The sequence below is a fragment of the Lontra canadensis genome, unplaced genomic scaffold (genome assembly GCF_010015895.1).
Source record: "Lontra canadensis isolate GAN:19392208 unplaced genomic scaffold, GSC_riverotter_1.0 scaffold6, whole genome shotgun sequence".
NCBI lineage: Eukaryota > Metazoa > Chordata > Mammalia > Carnivora > Mustelidae > Lontra > Lontra canadensis.
In genome coordinates, this window is record NW_022631000.1 from 20,046,135 (window position 1) to 20,066,813 (window position 20,679).

Here is a 20,679-nt window from a genome sequence, read left to right on the forward strand (position 1 = left end):
GGATCGACAGAGCATGAACAGCCAGGATGTGTGCATCAGGGCAAAGGAAGCTGGACAGCAGGGGAGGTAAGTCAAAGAACAAGAGGATAATAAACCCCTACCTTGGCAGAGTGGTTGCTCACAGAGACAGTGTTGAGTTCTGGGGCATAGCTGTCCCAAAGCGTGTGAGCACAAGGTCATAAATGGAAAAAAGGGAAATAATGGAGAAGAAATTCATTTGGTGGCCATCATAGAGAGTGTGTTCGAAGAAATTCAAAACTGGAGAAAGGTAACAAGTTGGAGGAGAAGTGCAAAGGGAGGCTGGAATGGGAAACAGGGAAGGAGAGGAAACAAGTGTATATTGAGTATCTACTAGAAAGCAAGCAGAAACTGTTGGTGCAGCTCTTTTGATTCCTCTACAGTAACTCAGGCTTTTTCAACGCAGTTGAAACACAGTTATCTCAAACTTCCCTCTCAAAGTGTGTGTTAACTAGTTATGAAACAATAAAATAACATGCAAAATTGGCATACTTGACTCTTGCCTATGAGAGACTTCCATTTTCTCCTTTGTTAATCTACATAATTTGAGTTTTTATTAAGTATGCATTGCTTTTATAACAAGACAAAACCAGAAAAATTCTATCAGGGTGAGGTTAGCTTCCATGGATCACCCACCCGTACTACAAAATAATTACTGTAAAGGGGTGTATTCATGTTAAATAAAATGTATCAATAATAGTCATAGAAATAATAATATGTTAAAAACATGAGCATGTTACTTCTCACACTCACAGGAAACACATCACACTCACATTTTCCTTAAAGGTCCGGCTTAAAACCTGACTCCTACCCCAAATAAATTATATGAACACAAGTTTGGCTCCACTGTTGGCTACACACCATAAAAAAATCTATGAAGTTGTATTAAGGTTAGAGAGGCTTTGATGACTGGTGTGGATGATATGAGTAGTCAGGGGCACTGAAATTTCCCACTCTGCCTTATTTACCACTAATTATTTGGGAGTTATCATAAGAGCCCAATGGGGGATGTCTGGGTGGCTCAGTTGCTTAAGCATCTGCCTTTGGCTCAGGTCATGATCCCAGGGTCCTGGGATCGAGCCTCTCACTGAGCCCCTCATTGAGCCCTGTATCTGGGTCCTTGCTCAGTGGGGAGCCTTCTTCTCCCTTTCCTTCCGGCAGTCTTTCCCACTGCTTGTGCTCTCTCTCTCTGTCAAATGAATAAATAAATTCTTAAAAAAAATAAAGTCTCCACAATTTGAATTCCTGAATATTTGCCTATGACCTTTCCCTGAAATCCTTCTTATAGTCTAGTTCAACTTGTGTAGTTAGTTCTCAAATTCAGTGTACATAAGAATTACCATACAGAATGGCATACGCAAAACCACGTATCCTATAATTTGTGGGCAATTCAAGGGATTTTTCAGAGATAATGTTGTTTGTGCTTAATTTTTGTCTTACTTGCTGATTCTACAACCACCCTATTCCTTTGTATAGTATGAGATTTGGCTCCACTGGAGAGGGCTAGCAGAAATTTAATTGGGTATTCCCTTATGCTGCCTGAAGAAAAGAATAGAGAAAATCCTTGTGACTCATACACCCTCTCAACCATCCAAAATTAGTATATATTAAATGCTTAATTTATTTAGTTTAACCAGGAATCCTATCAAAGTACAGGTATCCCTCCTTTATATTTTCTAATAGAAGATAGAGTTCCATTATTAAGCAATCAGGTCTATCTATTGGTCAAAAACAAACAAGCATGACCATTGTAACTTTAAAAGAGGAATTAGCAAATCTGAGATGTAAGCCATTGAGGAATCCGGGAGATTTCCAGAGAATGAGCAGTGACTTTGGATAGAATGATTTATGGCCCTTTACAAGGTGAGTGGGGAACTAGATGGTTAAATGAAGATGGTCTGCCAGGGGCATTCTTAACCTGAGAGTGGGAGGGAAAGTGGTCAAATTGGCCTGGAATAGGAGGCCAGGTGAGACTCAAGGACGAGGTGAAGACAGGGTCCCCACTTTAGTGTGCAAACTGTGATCTGCACAAGAGCCCTGACTGGAGGAAGCAGAAAGGGACAGGAGCTGAAAGCCGGATTTGGGGACTTGGTAGGGCATGGTGCCTGCAGGGTTGGGGGCTGGAGCAGGGATGGACCTTTTCTCATATGCTGAGAGGCAAAAATAGGCCAGTGGTGAACAGGGAGGATGTTGGCTTCATGCATTAAACTTCATACAAGTTTAAGGGGCAGTCATTTAGACAACATATCTTATTTTCAAAATGGCTATGAGACGGCTAACATTTTAAGTTGTTAACTCACATTTGGCTTTCACTCTGAAGGCCTTCCTTCTGTCCCTGTTGGAGAGAAGTAGGTAGCACTCAGGTACACAGTTCTCTGAGATTTCCATAATTAGGAGAGGTGGAGCAGAGCATGAAATCAAAAGTGACTATGATTATGCTGGCTTTTGTTAAGCATTTAGGGGAAAAGGATTTGTAGGTATAGACATAACATCTTGGTAAACAAAGGGGAGGCATCAGATTTCCGTGGGCTGTGGGAAGGAGAGAATGAGAGAGAGAGAGAGTGTGTGTGAAATGAATGGGGGCTGATGGGTCTGTGTGGAATTTGAATACCAAGAAGAGTCTTGAACCTGTACCCAGAAGCTCCAAGTAGGAGGGAAGAGTTGTGTGTCTTACCTGGGACAACAGAACCAGAATTGGACTGGCAGATGACTCCATGCCCAAGCCTCTGCCTGATGGTAGCAGAATAGTGGGCATCTCAACATTCCCCAGGGGGGGAGGACCAACCAGCAAGGCCCAACCCCTACTCCTACTTTGGTATTGTTTAAAACCAGTGATTCCTAGGGAAGACTGACATGAAGTTGTTTTCTGTCAATTTGGCAGAGAGGGACTTCAGAATAAAAAAATATTATAAAATGAATAAACACATTGACCTGAATATAAAATTCAAGGTTTTATACTCGATATTATATTGCTTCCTTTAAGTAATTATATCAACATGGCTGTGTCAGAGCCCTGGGTCTTGCCTCCCATGTGCCAGGCACAGTGTGAAGTACGTTCACACCTGTTCTTTCATCCCAACAGCACTGCATGGCAGATGTAATCACCTCGGTGTAGAGGTGAAACACGGTTGTTCAAAGACCCAGCAGGTAAGTGGGGGAGCGGGGATGCAAACCCAGGTCTGTTTTGCTTCCTGCATTATATACCTGTTATCCGTGGCGTGTCCCTAAGCTAAGAGACAAAGGGGGTATACTGGAGTTCTCAAAGGTAAAAAAACAAAAACAGATCTCAGTCCACTATAGTATTGTATCTCTCTCATTACCAAAAGCAGAGTAAATAAACACACACACACACACACACACACACACACTCATGCACGTGAATAGTCAATTCCAAAATTCCCACCCAAGTATGAGCAAAAGAACAGATACACTTTAGCATTTATATTTTTTCAATGTCTAATTTCTCAAAGATCCAGGTTTGACTTAAATATTTATAATCAAGGTTTTGGATACATGGCATGCGCCAAAGCACAGGACCAGTTTACCTGGTTAGGGTCGGGGTCAACTTCATCCCAGTTGTGAGTGATATGGCCTTGGTCGATGGATTCAAAGGGCTTGTGAGACACTGAAGGTAGAATCCTATACAGCCAACTGGGGGAAAACAAGGACACACAAGCCTTAGGGTGGTGTTATGAGGGATAGGCAGACTGGCTCAGGAAGTACCATCCGGAAGGTGCTCAAGTCAACAACGATCTGTGGGCTTTAATGTGAGAAACAATGACACAGCATCACTTCTTAACAGCCACTGCTGCTCATAGCCCTGGCCTTTTCCCACCTTTCCACTCTACCCATCACTCTTCAAACTGAGGCTCCTGGCTCTTGTGGTTCCTATACTAACAAAAAATGAAGAATTGTCTTTCCCAATGACAATTATAAAGGAAGGGGAAAAGTACCTTGAGGGATAAGTGTACAGGAAAATCCATAGAAAAACATCAGTGTGTATATGTCATTGGATACTAATTCTTACTCTGGAAAGTGAGGACAATGAATCCTACAAAGATTGAGAGAATCTGGGTAGTTTCTTTGCTATTTTTGAGAAATTTAAAAAAAATTTTTTTTTAAATTAAAAAAAATTATAACATGCTCTTGGTAGAGATAAAAAATAATACATGCTATTGGTAGAGATAATTTAAAGTAATTCAAATTCCCTAAGGTAACTGTGTCCTTCAATTTCTCTTTCAATTTCTTCAGGTCCAATTACCAGCAGCATCAGAGCTTACCAATGTTCCTGTGTATTCTCAGATATCACCAGTGCATATATAAACAAAATTGCCAAATCATTGTACCACTTTATTCTCACAACGATAATGAGAGTGACTGATGACTCAAGTCTTCAGAAATATGGGGTATTATTTTTTTTTAAAGATTTTATTTATTTATTTGACAGACAAGTAGGCAGAGAGGCAGGCGGAGAGAGGGGGAGAAGCAGGCTCCCTGCTGAGCAGAGAGCCCGATGCGGGGCTCAGTCCCAGGACCCTGGGATCATGACCAGAGCGGAAGGCAGAGGCTTTAACCCACTGAGCCACCCAGGCGCCCCTGGGTATTATTAAAAATAATTTTGGCCTTATAGGTAACAAATAGTATCTCATTTTTATTTTGTATTTCCTTTATTATGAGTAAGGTCGAGAATCTGTATGCTTATTGGTCCTTTGTAATTTTACTATGAGTTACTTGTGTCCTTTACCATTTTTTATTGGGTTTTTTATTTTTTTATATTAATTTGTAAGAAGTTTAGGAAATTAACACTCTGTACTCCAACATCGTAAGATCCGTGCATATATTCTTATAGTAAGTATATTTGTAATTTTGTTTTCTTTTTTCTTTCCTCTCTTCCTCCCTCCCTCCCTTCCTTCCTTTTCAAGTTTTCTTATCTGTATACATCAAGGCCTGAGACAAAGATCCCCCTGCCAGGACCCAGACCTCAGGCTTCAGGAAGAGAAGAGGACTCTGATGCAGAAGTCCTGAAGGAAACCAGGAGAACTGTCCAGAAGTCGAGAGGGACTCTGAAACTCGCTAAGTGGGACCCATGTCTTTTCAGAGGCCATAACGCTGGCAGTGTACAGAATGATAAGGAGCACTACCTCTGACAATGGAAGACCAGACCTGCTTGAACAGGCTGTGGCCGCTTAAGCCCTATGTCAATCTACTTCAAGGGCTGGAGTCTGCCTAGCCCCCACAGTGAACCGTTTGGGAGATAAAAGGGATAGATTTGTCTAATGTCCATTTGATTGCTCCACTTTTAAATGATATGACCTTAGACCTTGGACTTCAGGCTATGAATAAACTGAGTTTCTGCAGCTTCCAGTACTGTCTAGAGTTAAGGGAACGTATGTATATCTTAAAAGCAACTGTGTGATCCTGGGCAAGTTACAAAAATTCCCTGTTTCTTATCCTTATCTCCTAGGATTGCAAGGATTCAGCTTATGTATCTAGAATGACTCACACACAGTAGGTGCTCACTTACTCGATATAAGTTGAATTGTCTGCCTATCCCTAATCATCCGGGTTTTTATCATAGTCCAGATTTTCCACATTCTCTGTCTTGACTCTCCCCTCTCAATACCTAAGGGCTCAGCTAACTAATCAGACAAAAATTAACCCTTGGCAGTTATAATCTCTGATAGTTTTGTGAGAACCCACCACTCTGTGGTTTAAAGTAGTAGTGACTCACTCTAAGAATCCCAGGCTTGCTCACCTATGGAGGGAGCTGGTTCTTTCTTTCCACTTGGGATTTTGAGCATTTTCACAAAATTATTGTGGATACCTTTTCACAGTTCTAAACAGATGGGTGAGCCAGGCCTAGTGTCCCTTATTTTTTAGCTGTTTACAAAACTCCCCAGGCAGCACTACATTGCCCTGGACAGAGATTTAATTCTGATTCAAGGAATGGTGCCAGCTTCTTAATGAAATGCCAACAGCTCCTTTTCAGCCTCCTGGAACAGAGCTAAGCTCCTGCTGGCTGAAGATATCGCTGAATAATGGGGGTAGGCAGCAGAATCTGGAGTCCAGGTGTCCCATTAGCGAATGGGCCATAAAATCAAGAACATAGTCATGGAGGCTAGGTTGTCATAAATTAGAATGGACAGAAATTGTTAGTGTGCTTACCTTACCTTGACTGTTTGGGATTGTAGAGAAAGAGAGAGATGATTAAATGGCAATAGAATTAACCCCCAATTTTGGGAAGTATGAGAAACTCTCTCTTCTTCTCTCCATGCCCATAGCTATCAAGAGAGAAGCAATATTGATATGGACATGATAGCATAGCACTTGCCATAGTTCACACTGAGTTCTCTGACACAACCTAGAGATACCCTGTACTGCGTGAAAAACTTGGCCATGGCAACAGTAATGATGATCAGAAAAATTAATGTTCATTGAGCACTCACTGTGTGCCAGGCAATGTGCTAAGTATTTTATAGGCATTCTTTCCTTTAATCCTCACCACAACTATGAAATAGTTACTATCATTATCTCTTTTACAAATGAGGAACTAGAGGCTCTGGGAGGGTAGATGACTTGCCCAAGGTCACAGCTGAAAAAAGAAGGAGGAAGGATTTAAACTCAGGGAACCTTACCCCAGAGTGGGCATAATCAACCACCGAAGAGAACCACCTTTTTTATTTGTGTAGTCCATTGTGCTGTTGTACTGGTTATCTCTTTTGCTTCTCAGGAGGAGTCCATGGAGGTATACCCAGTCCTTCCCACTAAGCAGTACCAGACCAACTGCCCTCATCCCAGATCTCCAATATCAGGAGCAGCCCTCTTCACAGAGGCCCTAGCCTGATATTCCTATAATTTGACACTACTCGATTAAGCCATAGCACTTACTACCTCCCTAAACCACACATCTATTGCATTCAACCTGCCCCATGGGAGTCAATCAAGGGAATGAGTTCATTGACCTGGCTTGTGGGATTAGAGCAAACATGGAAAATGACACATTGTGCTAATGAATGTGCTTGGTTTCCAATAAAGGCAAATTCCAAAGAGTAAAACCTTATTAATTCAAACCACAAGGGGCCATAATACTTGACCTTTCAACTGCCCAAGCTTAGTTATCCAATATTTTTATGCAAAGAACATAATACTTCATAATACTTCATCTTCTAGAGAAGGTATACTGAATCATCTATAATTCTGAGTTAACCATTATTTAAAAAAAAAAAAATCAAGTAAACCAAAATTGGAAACTCAACCGGACAGTTTATTGAGGACATTTTCTTAGGGGAAGGCCAGTTTATTAGGGACATTTTCTTCTAAATATAAGTGAGAATTTATAAATGGAGCTGGACGTGTGTGTTTTCCACACTCCATGCAACCAGTCTCTCACTTTCTTCCACCAGTCACTTGATACTAGCTGGATATGGGGCCCATCCCCTGATCTCACACAGAGCACAGCCTGTGAAGAGCAGAATTTTGGGCAGCCGTGGAAGGCTATGGCCCAGCGTAGGAGCCAGCACTAAGTACTAGTCATAAATCCCACAGTCTGCAGGTCAGAATTATCCTAATACTGTACCTTCTTTTATTTGTGCTCCGTGGACAAGTGAAAGCAGATCCTGAGAGCTGCTCAGCATACAGATTGTAAGGGCAGACTTGAGGATTGTTCTAAAACAAAGGAGGCAGTAAACAACATCACTTCAATCAGAAAACCATCCCAACCTTCCACCAAGCAATTCAGTGGGGGCATTCTGTCCTGGATGGGGACGCTCTGGAGCACTGCACATGACCATCCCTAACCCATACATACTTTTTGTAGCAAATGTTTAGGTGACTTTCTCCTTGATTAGAAAAGTGAAACCTGCATAATGTAGAACATTTATAAAATATAACCTGTTATCTCACCATCCAGAAATAACCCAATGTTAACACACTGGTATATTTCCTTCCATTCTTATCCTCCAAGATGGGGATCCCGTGATGAATGATGCGTGTAGTCCTATAATGATCACAGCTTTTTTTTTTAGAGCAAATATTTATATCATGAGCATTTTTTCATGCTGTAAAATATTCTTCAAAATTTTTGAAAAAAAAATTTTTGTTTGCCATATTTTTGCTCTTGTAACCAACACTAGGATAAACATCTTTGTGAATACATTTTTAGGACTGGTTATTTTCTTATCACTGTCATATCTCCGGCTGTTCAAAGGGACTGTAAGAAGTCCTCTTAACCTTGAGCCTAGGAGATCCTCCTGAAAGTCCTAGAGTTAGGCTTACTATTTCAGATTGGGTGCTTTCCCATAGATAGTCACCACCCTGCTTTAATCTTTGTATTGTCATTGTTCTGTATCCTGTCTTAAAGATTTGTGAACTCCTAGACAATCTCAGGAACAATGGTGGGTGGAGGTGCTTTGGCCTGAGGGCTATTTATTCATTCCTACAATTCTCTCTGAGCTAATATTCTATTCATTCATACCTGTCCTTCTGGCAGGGCACCTGGGCAGCGAGGGTCTTCCGAGGCACACTCGTTCCCAAATCCAGGAATGTACTACATATGACAAAGACACAAAGGCTATCATTAACAGGATTAAAAGAGCATGTCACAACATTGATAGTATAAACGAAAGTAAAAATTTCCATATGGACATGTGTTTGTGTATGATGTTCAAATAGAATATGTTTTCTTTTTCTCAGCATGTGGGCCATTCAGGAAAGGAAATAAGCTCTATGTGAATTTTAAAGACCACCAATCTATTGGGAGAAGACTGAAGTATATTGCATAGACTCTCCACCCTTAGCTGTACTTAGTTGATTTATGGGCTTGTTCTTAACCATCCCACTCCAAGAACAGCTTCTTTAATTCTTTTTTCCAGCAGGGAGTTCTGGAGAAGGGAGATAATTCAGGAACCCCTCATCTCCAGATTCTTGGGATCTTGCTGGGCCTGAATGGCAACCTCCCTGAGTGGAGAGCCCCATTCCCCTCCAAACTCTGAAATAAGCAGCCATGAAGAGGCAATATGGATCCAATCTACAGCAAACCCTTATTATCTGGTTCACCTATGGAACACTTGTGTATATATTTCTATTTTTGTGATACATGAAAACACATTTGAAGGTATGAGAGGCTTTCAGGAGGAGTGTCAGACCAAGCATGTCCACCATGGTACCATGGCATCTACTTGAGTGCCAGCTTTTTACTCTGTACCCAGAGGGGAAAAAAGTTAGGGACTTTCTTAACAAAGCAAAGTATGGGAGCCCCTGCAATTACTCTTACAACACTTAACACACCTGTGAGCTCTTGTTCACTGTCTGGCTTCTCTGTCAGTTGATAAGACCCATGGAATCTGTGACTAGAACAGTCCTGTTTACCTGTATGTGCTCTGTGCCTGGTTTACCAGAAGGTACTCAACAGATATCTATTGTCTGATTTAGCCTTTCCCTTAGAGTCTATTCTGAGTGTATGTGTTATGCTTCAAGTGGGGTTAGAACCCACTCTCTTCTAACTTAAATATTTAAAAAAAAATGGCCATTTTCTTCCCAGAGTTGTTCCTAATAAATGTACTTAATTTTAGCCTAGGATAATGAAAGTGCAGCCTTGCTCAGTGAGTGAAATGCCACCATCTGAGCACATGTCTTTAAGAGATATAAGAAGGATGTAAGTGGGTGGAGGGTAAGCCCTCCAGAGTTCTCAGCAGCATGGAGAAGGATGAGCTAAATGCAATATGCCCAGACGTGTAAGCAATGATCAGGCCGATAACTGCTATATTGGGGAGGAATATCAAATATGAAAAGTTATGACCCAGAAAGCAATGGAAGCGAAATTATTCTTTTTGCCTCCAGACACTTTTTTTTTTTTTTTGTATATGTGAAAATCTGTCAGCACTAAAAACACCGAGTTATACACAGATAGGTTAACAGCAGCAGCATGCAGTTTGGGCTTATTTCTTTGGGAAATGGCCGAGCATCCAGCATTCCGGCTCTCCACTGAATACAATTTTCTTCTTTCAGAATGGACCTCATGCTCACCGTCAGTGGGATTGAGTTTGAGCTACTGAGAAATGGTTATGATCCCAAATTATCTTCAATTTCGTAGAATGGAATTTTAGACCAGTCTGTGACTGAAGTCCCTGAGCATTACAGCGCCTTCACTTTGCTCAACTGCCGTATTGTTTCTCTCTGCAAGAGAGGCAGGGAGGTTTGAGTGCTGAGGAATACGGCAGAACCTTCTCCAGGCATGGGTGGGTTTACTTATTAATACCTTCCCCATTCTTCCCAACTGCTGGTCTCAGAAAAGAGTCCAGAGTTATACATATTTTTGGAACAAGGGAAAAGACACTTAGTATATGTAGTGCTGAAGCATTTGCTTCTGACTGCTTTAAAAAATAGAAAAGAAAGGAGAAAGAACAGCTGGTAGTTTGGAAGGGAGCCACCCAGCTCCGAGAGAGGTGTGAGTTCTGAGCCGGTTTCTGCATCTAAGCTGTGGTGCATTGGCAGAAGAGGAGGCGGAAAATGCTGACTCACTCTCCAGTCAGTCGGCTTTCCTAATCCTCGGAGAGAAGAATTACAGATGAGTTTATTAGAGCTTTCAAATGCCATGTCCCTTACAGCCAAAGGCAGCTGACTTGAGGAAGCAGTATTCTGCAGCTGCTTTCCCAAGGCGCCGAGATCAAGGGCAGAATCTGGACTCTGCTTATATCAGCTGTGAAAATCCAAGCGTTCAACCGCAGCTGGTTCAGTGACTGTATACAAATACACCTTATGCAAGAAGAAAAGAAAATCTAACATTAAGCAAGTGAGTTTGTATGTTTCCTTCAGTCCAGGTTCCTGAATAACTGGACCCAACATAAAAATATGATTTCACTTTTTTTCTGAGAGAATGATCTGAATCTTTTCTAAATGAAAGGGCAGATCACGGGGCTCCATGTGACTTCAGTGCTGCTGGTGGTCTGGCAGCTGCCTAGTATACCGCTTTTTAATCCTTATCTGGTCCCCAAGATGTGCTCTATGTGTCAGAGTAAGTTTATGAGGTGCTCTCTCTGGACTCTGATTCTGGGTAACACCCCTGCGGGATGGGCAGATGGTGCACCTCACTGCCTTCCACTGAACATAGAGGAAAGAGAGAGAAGTCAGGGTGGAGAAGCAATTTGAGCTACCTTGTTCCTGTGGAAAGGGTCCAGTATTTCTGATGAACTGTGCTGGGAACAGAGAACAGAGGTTGCTGGGGACTTGTAGGTGATTGTGGTAGGCTGAGTCATGACTCTCAAAGTTATCTCTGTCGGAATCCCTGGGACCTGTGAGTGTTACTTCATATACTCAAAGAGACTTTGCAGATGTGGGTGAAGTAAGAATCTTGAGATGAGTTACCTGGATTATCTGGGTGCACCATAATTATAATCACGTGTCCTCCATAGAGGGAGGGAGAGAGAAATCTGATTACAGGAGAGGAAAATGCAGTGCCATGAGGGGAGCAGAGGCTGGGGTGGTGCATATCCAAGATGGAGAAGGGGCCTCCGACACAGAATGAGGGCAGTCTGGGGAAGCTGGATTTTGGCCCCCGGAAAATGATTTACAGTTTTGATCCCGAGAATTTTAAGAGAATAACATGTGTTGTTTTAAGCCACTAAATTTATGGTCATTTGTTATAGCAGAAATAGGAAACAAATAAAATGACAGTATTAGGGGTTCCCACCTCTGGGGGAGAATAGAATCACCCCCAGAAATTGGTTAAACACAGACCCAGACCTAATGAATCAAAATATTTGGTGGGGTGGGAGGTGGAGGGCAAAGCTTGGATATTAAACAGCTCTTCATTTTAGAAATGAGGAAATCAAGATTTGTCGAAGTGAAGCAATGTAAGAACATGGGGTGATCTTTTTGAAATTTAATTTTATTATTTTATCTTTTGAATTTTCTTCCCCAGTTAAGCTGCTTTTATGTAAATGTGATTTCATTTGAGGCTTTGTGTTGATATATCTATTAAAATGAAGAAATAAAAGTGGAGAAGCATTTTTTTTTTTTTTTTACTTATATAATGTTTATTGATTAAAATGATGCAAGCTGGCTCTCCGTATTTGGATTCCTGATCTCTAGAGGTAACCTTTGCTTGTGGAGATTAGACAGCAGGCAGGGAAGAAAGCCTTTGAAATTGAGAACAAAGACCAGCATGCAATTTACATTGGTCTGCTGGTGCTGTGCATAATAAGTTGCTAAAAATTTCAGCAGGATAGGACTTTAGATATAATTTATTTATAAATGGTAAGGATGTTTCCAACCCCTGCTGAACTCCCCCATAGGATTTTCATCAGGGAACAGTTTTTTAGGCACTCTCTTTCTTCTGAGACTTCAGCTACCACCATTGATATGATGACCTGTCATATCTATTCTCCCCGCCCTACCCACTCCCTGAGATCCAGATCCATACATCCTACCACACCCTGGGTATCTCAACTTGGCTGTCCCTTCAGCTGCAACTCTCTTGGCTCCCAGAACATTTTGGGCTGTCTGCAGGTGCCATGCCTTTGTACTCAGCGTTTCCTCTAGTCTCCACCTCTTTTCATTTAGCCAATTTCTACTTCTCCCTTGAGACTCAGCTCAGAAACAGCCTCCTTCAAGAAGTTTCTCTTGACCTTACCTAGTCCAGACTCAGTTCCTTTCTGATTTTAATCTGTGGCACCAGTACTAACACATAATATTTGCTGAATGAAAGAATGAGTGTTCTTTTGCAGCCTTTCTAACTCTTGGTTAGGCATGAATAACTCATTTTCCTCAGTGTGGAGTGATTTCAGGAACCCTATCAACTAGGGAGATGTTTGATTCTTCAATCTCAGTATCAGCTGAAGGACATTAGAGAAGTGCTCAAACTGTATCCTGAAAGAAGCCTGCAGTGTGGCCCCTTGGCTTGAGTAAAAGTTCTGGGCAGTTCTATTCAGTTCCACATGCATGTGTCGGGCCCTGTATTAGGTATGGTTTTAGACACTGGGGGAAAAAATCCCTTTACCTGGACTGAAGGCATTCAGTTCATTAGATGCCACTAAAACTCCTTTCGGAGCCTGGGATCTGGATTCAGACAAACCAGGTTCTGATCCAGTCTCCATCACTTGGAAGCAGTGACCTTGGGCAAGTCACTTAATCTCTCCTAACTTTCCTTCCCTTATAGGTTAAATAGAAACAAGAGGGCCTATATCTTGGATTTATTTTCAGGATTACAATATAAGTTAATTCATTAATAGCACATAACCCACATGTACTTTTCAATTGCACATTAAATAATAAAAAGTACTTGTTTCCTAGAGGAAGTGCTAGGGCCTCTACTGGCCAAGGGCCGATTGTGGATCCTCAAAATAATTGACTGAATAAAGCAAATCTAATGGGCCGGCTGGAGGCAGTCCAGGAAGCTGCAGCAGTGGGAAGATGTCGGGGCTTTGGGGCTGGGAAGCAGACAGTGAGAAATGTGTCTGCCCATGGTGAAGGGGAGCACTTATGGTGTCTACAGGTTTCCAGGACAACATTTCAAATGAACAAAGGCATGAGATAGACAACGAAGGCTTCATCTCTTCTCTTTATCACCTCTCCCTCAACCCCCCAGCCTCAGCCCCAGCCATGCCTGCAAGCACAATGGCGAAGCCTCTGAACACAGGGTTTTGGAACGGGACCTTGTTAAGTCCTTTCTGACCCTGGCACTCTGGAATTCTCGGACGCTTCCACAGGTTCTGGCTGAAGAAGCTGCAGCAAACTTGGCAGAGAGTCTCTTACCTTCAACTCGGCCATTTTCCTTCTGCTGCAGGAGGGATGACTTCAGGAAATGCAGGCCCAGAGAGGGTATGAAGCCAAAATGCTTCTGTTCCTCCTTCAACCCACTCTCTGGATGTTACTCCTACCACTTCACTGTGCTCCCTGGTTAGCAGGCAGCTCAAACTAGAGACAAGAATTGGCTAACTGATAACTAGGGAGAAAGTCCAGCATGCTTATTTTCAAACTGCTTACACAATTGCCTTTGGTTTTTGTTAACCCCCAGCTGTTTCTGGAAGAGTTTGCAGAGGCCTATCTTCTCTGCATCTGAGGTAAAGATTAGCCAATTACGTATCCAGTGAAAAGAAGAGGGCTTCTTACTAAAGTCAGAGAATGTAAAGCTCTCCAGGAAGGGAGCCCTGGTAGTTAGTACCTGCTGTGTGTGGCAGAGGCTTCCCCACTCAGTCCGGACTCAGGCCCGGAAGGGAAAGGGCAGGGTGTTCACTCTCTGCAGAGTGTGACAGAATGAACTGTGCTTGGACACAGGTGTTTACACACAACAGCTTGAAACAGGGATGGGGACTAGACAGTGTCTGCATGTGCCTCCAAGGGATGAGCTGGGTGAACTTTCCAGAGCCTGAAGTGCTTCACTTAAAGCAAACCGAGATGTTTACTACCCTTCCTCTTCATTTCTTAAATACATGAAGTGTTTTTTATAAATTCATTAAGACTCTTGTTTCCTAATATGTTTATCCTTCTAAAAACAGATTGAGAGATTACTTTCCAGCTACCTTTTCTATGACTGCTTTAGCCTTCATCTTGGCTGTTCTCCTTAGCCATGGTCAGACATTCACTTCTTGGCTAATTGTATTCAGGAAGAAAGAAACCATATATCAAGTACCTGTTTGTGCCAGATTTTTCCACAGACATTATCTCATTTAATTTCACAAAAACAATTTTGTAAACTAAGTTTTTTTTTAAACTTTTTTCTTTTTTTTTTTTTTAAGATTTTATTTATGTATTTGACAGACAGAGATCACAGGTAGACAGAGAGGCAGGCAGAGAGAGAGAGGGAAGCAGGCTCCCTGCTGAGCAGAGAGCCCGATGCGGGGCTCGATCCCAGGACCCTGGGGTCATGACCTGAGCCGAAGGCAGAGGCTTAACCCACTGAGCCACCCAGGCACCCCTAAACTAAGTTTTATTATCACAAACTTTAATGCAACAGACCAGGCAGGAAATGTAGGCTAGGTGGTTTGTCAAGTTAAGACTTCTTTATGAAGCTCCCATTTTTAAACACTGGCAACCAGAAACGAATGAATGAATGAATGAATGAATGAATAAAACCATTGTGATAGATTGCAAAAATGTCCACAATTTTCTTCCATCCTGGTATGCATGCTCTTTTGTAATGTTGACTTTGCTGCTCTCCCCAGTGAGAGTAATCTTTTTCTTAACTCCTTAAATCTTAAATTTTGGTTAAGAGCAAACACAACACACACACGGGCTTGAAAAGTACTTGTGCCTCGGGATTTGTCCACTTCTTGAGATTACCATGCCAAGAAGCTGTGTTAGTCTCCTTGAGAATGAGAAACCACACAAAGAGAAAGGTTCGGGCAGGTTAATCAGCACTAACTGACGGACAGGTGAATGAGGCAATCGGTCTGCCAGATAATGACAGACGTAGGAATGATCCCAGGTGAGAACAGCAGGACCACCAGCAAAGCCTTGTCCAAACTGCTGACTCATAGAATTGTAAGCAAACAGAATGGTGTGTTTTATGCTATTAAGTTTTGGGGTGGTTTGTTAAGCAGTGGGAGATAACAGATACAATGATGTAAAGAACATGCATGTAGGTTTGAAACTATGGGCTGCCAGTTTAGACCCTCTGCCCCACATAAATTGGTCTAAGTTCCCTCCTGAGGTCCCCAGGCTCCAGCATACTGCGGTTGCAGCAGAATGATTTGCCTGTGTATGAGGTAATAGCAGGGAGGGGCCAGACTAAAGCAATAAATGACAGGTTGGTAGCACACTGTGTGGCTTGAAGCCTAAGTTCCAGGCAGTTATAGGACATCTCAGCATATGTCAGCATAGACAGATGACTCTCTGTTATTATGCAAGCTTCCCCGGAATTTATATACACACCTGGGAGGAAGTGGTGTGTGTTGAGGGAGGCCCCAGTTTTACTGAGTCTGTTTTTGTTACGACTGCAGTATGCAAACTCAAAATCAAAAATGAATTCAAGAAAACATATTTCTTACACCTGAGTTTATGAGTACTTTGGATCTTAAATCTATTGATCCTGGAAGTTCGTCTTTGATGGTTAGGGAAAAAAAAATGAGAGTCAATAAAAGACAAGGGAAAAGCATTACTGCTTTATTTTTCCATAAATTCTTATGTTCTTTCCACTGAATCAGTTGTGAAAGCAGATTTAAGAAGTGTCTAAGTTCTTTCCCAAGGTGCAGATTTCCAAAAGCATAAGAAAAGTGGTCACAGATCCCTGACCGGAAGAAAATTACTTTGAGAGGCTTGAAGATATTTGAAAATTGAATAACCTATCCCTGAACTTTATGGATTTCTCCCAACTGCCTTAACTGTGTTTCCTTTTTCTGTTTTTATGATTGTGACACAATAAATCATGTCTTTATGTAACTACTATGTGCCACGCACTGTGCTATATACACAGGGGATATGAGAATAAATAAAACTCAGGAATTATCTGATTTTATGTCTGATGATTTTCCATCTTAATTAATGCAATCACACACTCATTGCTTTATTTTACAATTTTTGAGGACCTGCTATGTGCTAGATCCTTTGAGAGGTAGAGGATACAAGGATGACTAACGTAGTCCTGTTCTCACTAGAGCACATGCTGAAGAAGACTAAAATAAACAGGCTTTTATAACAGAACCAGACTAGCTGTAACAGGGAAGAGCCCGGGTGCAATTAGAGGGATTGAGGGGCACATAGTCCTCAATAGGAGGGCAGGGAAGGCTTCCCAAAGTAGACGATATCTGAGCCAAGTCGCATAGAATGAATTGGATAAGGCACGAGCAGAGGAAAGAGTGTGTGCAAACATGGAGAAAAGGAAGAGCAGTGTCTTTAAAGAACCGTGTTTAGGGCAGAATGGAGGTGTCTAGTGAGGGAAAGATCTGGAAGGGGAGAGTTTTGGGAGACAACTGGAGCTGGGGAAGAGGCCTGCCTTCTGGGCAGGGTGTAGTTTTTAGCATTCAAAAGACACGCAGTGGAGAGAGCACGTTGTGTAGGACAAGGCAAACAAATCCTGAACCAGACAGAGTCAGAGTATCAAAGTTGTGAGAAACAAGAACAAAGATGCTAAAACCAGGCGAGGAGGATAGAGTCAGTGAACTGATACAGGGAACGTGTGAGGTGGAGAATTTGAAAAGGACCAGGAATCGGAGAAACCAGATATCTGCTTCTCCCAGATTCTAGTACAAATTGTTTATGCTCTACAAAAGCTCCAGAAGAAAAGTCAGAGGACTTCCAGGCTCACAAGTAACAGGGAGTGGAGAGTAGGTCCCACACCAAGTATAAGAAGTGATTGACTAAAACTCCAGACCCCTTCTTTCATTGTACTTTAAGAGAATGCTATCAGGAAGTATTTTAACCTCCAGTCAGGAAACTGGAAGATTCTTCTCTAGGACAGTAATCCAGACATATTATATATTTTGATAAATGATAAAAATAAAAGGTAAATTTTTTCTGGAAATATTTCTCTTAATAAGGTGGATGCCTCCCCCATTAGTTCATATATCCATGGAATTAATAATTCTCACTTGTAATTCTTATTTCTGGAATAAGACAGGATTCAGCATCATTTAATCTTATTTTTTGGTTTTACAGATGAGTTAAAAAAATTCGTCAGAAATAAGGAATTTTATTACAATATCACTGCTCCTTCTGAATTAAATATCAAAAATCAAATAGTGATCTATCATTAAACATAATTTTTAATGACCTACAACAACTGAGTTAGGTTCTCCTTTAATTTTGTTGCAAGGACATAATTGGAAACCTGCTTGGAAGAGGCTTGGTTACTCACCTATTGGAATCACTGACTTTAAATGTTACCCTTTCACTTGGATGGGCCTCTTCTAACTCATTTACTCAGACAGAGTAGGGAAAATACATTAATTTTATACTCCTTTGGCTGTATAATTATTTTTCACAAAAATGTTATTTTGATATTTTGATAGATCAAGCAAGAAGCCTTGCCATGAAAGAATGTGCCGTAGCCTTGGATTTTTTTTTTTTAGGATTTTATTTATTTGACACAGAGAGATAGAGAGAGATCATAAGTAGGCAGACAGACAGGCAGAGAGAGAGGGGGAAGCAGGCTCCCTGCTGAGCAGAGAGCCCGATTTGGGGCTTGATCCCAGGACCCTGAGATCATGACCTGAGCCGAAGGCAGAGGCTTAACCCACTGAGCCACCCAGGCGCCCCAGCCTTGGATGTTTCTTACCAAAATTCTTTACTTTGCTCTCAGGAACACTTCCTTGAGAGGTCTGTACTTTTCTTTAATAGTAATTGTGTGAGTGGAATAAAGTCCTTAAATAAAATATTTAGAATTGTCCTTTTGTTGGCATCCTAAGACATATACTCCCTGGGGCAATATATCATATTCCAATGTAAGAGGTATCTATTTGTTGTGGGAAAAGGACAATTGTGAAAGCACGCACAAGTGGGAAGTAACTGGCATTGAGCTGTGTTCACAAGCTGATCAACTTTAGCATACACGTGCAGATAGATGGCTTGGAAAATGATTACCCTAAACTTATCTAGGCCCAAGTACCTCTTGGGGATACTGAAAGTCTTGGGGGGGGATATTTATACCCATCCCAGTTGGATGACCACTGATCCACACCAAGAAAATAGAAAACATTACATCCTGGGAGCTGGGGATTATTATAGGGCAATGTGAAGGAGTGTGACAAGCCTGCAGAGTAATCACTCCAGGATGGACTTAGAGGAGTTATAGTTAGAGGATCTCCAAGAAACAGACGGCACTGGTAGGTGTAACTGAGCAAGATTTTACATATTTGTTGGGAGTTCAGGGGTTTCGTCTTTGACCAGTGACCTTGGTAAAGTTTAGTGATTAGCTCGCTGAGAAAACAAATGTGGTACAAGAAAGGGACTGCAGATAAGATGGCAGGGCATCTTATTAGAAATAGATACACCTAGAACATAGAACATGGTAATAATAAAAATGGTAGCAGTACATCAGAAACAATCATTTCCTGTTTTGCCAATAGAGGATGTGACTGTCATTTCATGATTGCTGTGGCATGTATAACCCTGAGGGACAAGCAGCTCAGTTCATTAAGGTGAGATCACGGAAAGGAAGCCCAAGGTGAATTCTGACGAACTGTAAAGGTGCCATTAAGAGAGAGCCTACATTGATGTATTCTCTGCTTTGTGATAGGAGTTTATCATCTTTCCCAAAGTGTGGCTCCTGGACTATCTGCATCAGAATCACCTGGTTTGTCTGTGAAAAATATAAAACCTTGGCTCTGTCCTATGTACACAGAATTTGGCGAGTGGGAGAGATGAAATCCCAAGATTTGCATTTTAAAAACTTCAGAGGAATTCAATGCACATTTGAGTTTAAAAAAGCCATTGCTCTGAGCCCTTTAATGGAGATGCTAATAGTTACTGAAAGTCGGACCCCTTTCTAGTACTCTAAGGCTCAAGCTCAAATTTTGCCTCAGGAAAACATACCAGAGAATATTTGAAGGGCTCGGGGTTCTCTCAGGACTAGATCTCCCAGAAACTTTCCTCTCCTACCACAGTGATTTAACTCAGTCTGGGGACTACAGAGGAATGAATTTTTTATTTCCTTCTCCTCTTTCCCCCAAACAGTATCCTCCTTGGAATTTTAACAGATATTAAGTCAATGCAGACATCCTTTTAGATCTTCAAACTTAAAATAGATGCTACTCATGCTTTAAAAATTTCAATTAAACCAACATTTATTAAAAACCCATAGAAGGTCCTCTCTAGGCTGGGTGCTCCGGCGTACACCGTTGAAATGGACGTGCAAAAGCTCTGGTCATGGCAGCAATTAGAGCTCTTCATCTCAGTCTGAAGGCCCAGCACGTCAGTCCCACGCAGTCCGTTTTCAGAATGGACAGATAAACAGCAGTGTCAAGGCACTCGGAATCCACCATGGATGCCTCAGTTTCTAGGGAGTTCTGAGAACCGGAGATATAGCTGCTATGGACTGACCCCTTTGGGAGCAGCAATTCTTTTCAGAGCTTGGATGTGGAGAGGCCAATCCAATCTTTAGTTGGACTCCAACAGAGGGCCCTGCCACCTCAGGGACAGAGGAGTGACCATATGCCTTCACTTCTGATTGCCTCCACCATAAGTAATATTTGTTAGACATCTAAATCACAACAGGAAAAAAAAACCCAAAAGAACCTTTCTCTATTGCCAGTCACTTGTTTCATCAAGAAAATTAAAGATTTAATTAGCACTTTTCAGGAAGTATTTCAGTATTTACATTGGTTGATTATCCAAAAGCAATTCTGATGAACAGGTCTCAGGAAATCTTAGGAAAAATTATGTTTCTTTTTGAAGAACTTTGGCTAATAACATAACAACATTTATTTTGGCAAACAGCCTTGTTTTGCTGTTACTAATATTTGCAGCAAATTTACTATAGATTAAAAATCATTTTTTTCCCAGAAAACTACAATCTAGGGAGTCAAGCCTGACAGCAAGAAGAAATAGAGTTGAGGAGTACTGATCTGTTTTCAAGGCTGACCCTGAAGCCATCAGTGATGGGTGACTTTTATTTTTTAATAAGGGAGAAAATAAAGAGACTGAGATTTTTTTTTTTTTTTAATGAAGGGGAAGAAAGAGGAAGAGGGAGAGGAGGAAAAGGTTATATGGTAATTTTTGTTTTTGTGTTGT

General features: G+C 41.5%; 1 protein-coding gene across 1 annotated transcript in view; it reads right to left on the bottom strand.

The window, feature by feature from the left end:
* HGD (homogentisate 1,2-dioxygenase) overlaps nucleotides 1–14,052 on the bottom strand; it is a 42,359-nt gene extending 28,307 nt beyond the window's left edge. The window contains exons 1-4 of the mRNA XM_032852333.1: nucleotides 13,768–14,052; nucleotides 8,492–8,563; nucleotides 7,595–7,683; nucleotides 3,564–3,669 (exon numbers count right to left, since the gene is read on the bottom strand). Coding sequence (XP_032708224.1) covers nucleotides 3,564–3,669; nucleotides 7,595–7,683; nucleotides 8,492–8,563; nucleotides 13,768–13,782 — 282 coding nt within the window. The 5' untranslated portion in view covers nucleotides 13,783–14,052. The remainder of the gene's footprint in view (nucleotides 1–3,563; nucleotides 3,670–7,594; nucleotides 7,684–8,491; nucleotides 8,564–13,767) is intronic.
* Nucleotides 14,053–20,679: the final 6,627 nt, after the last annotated feature.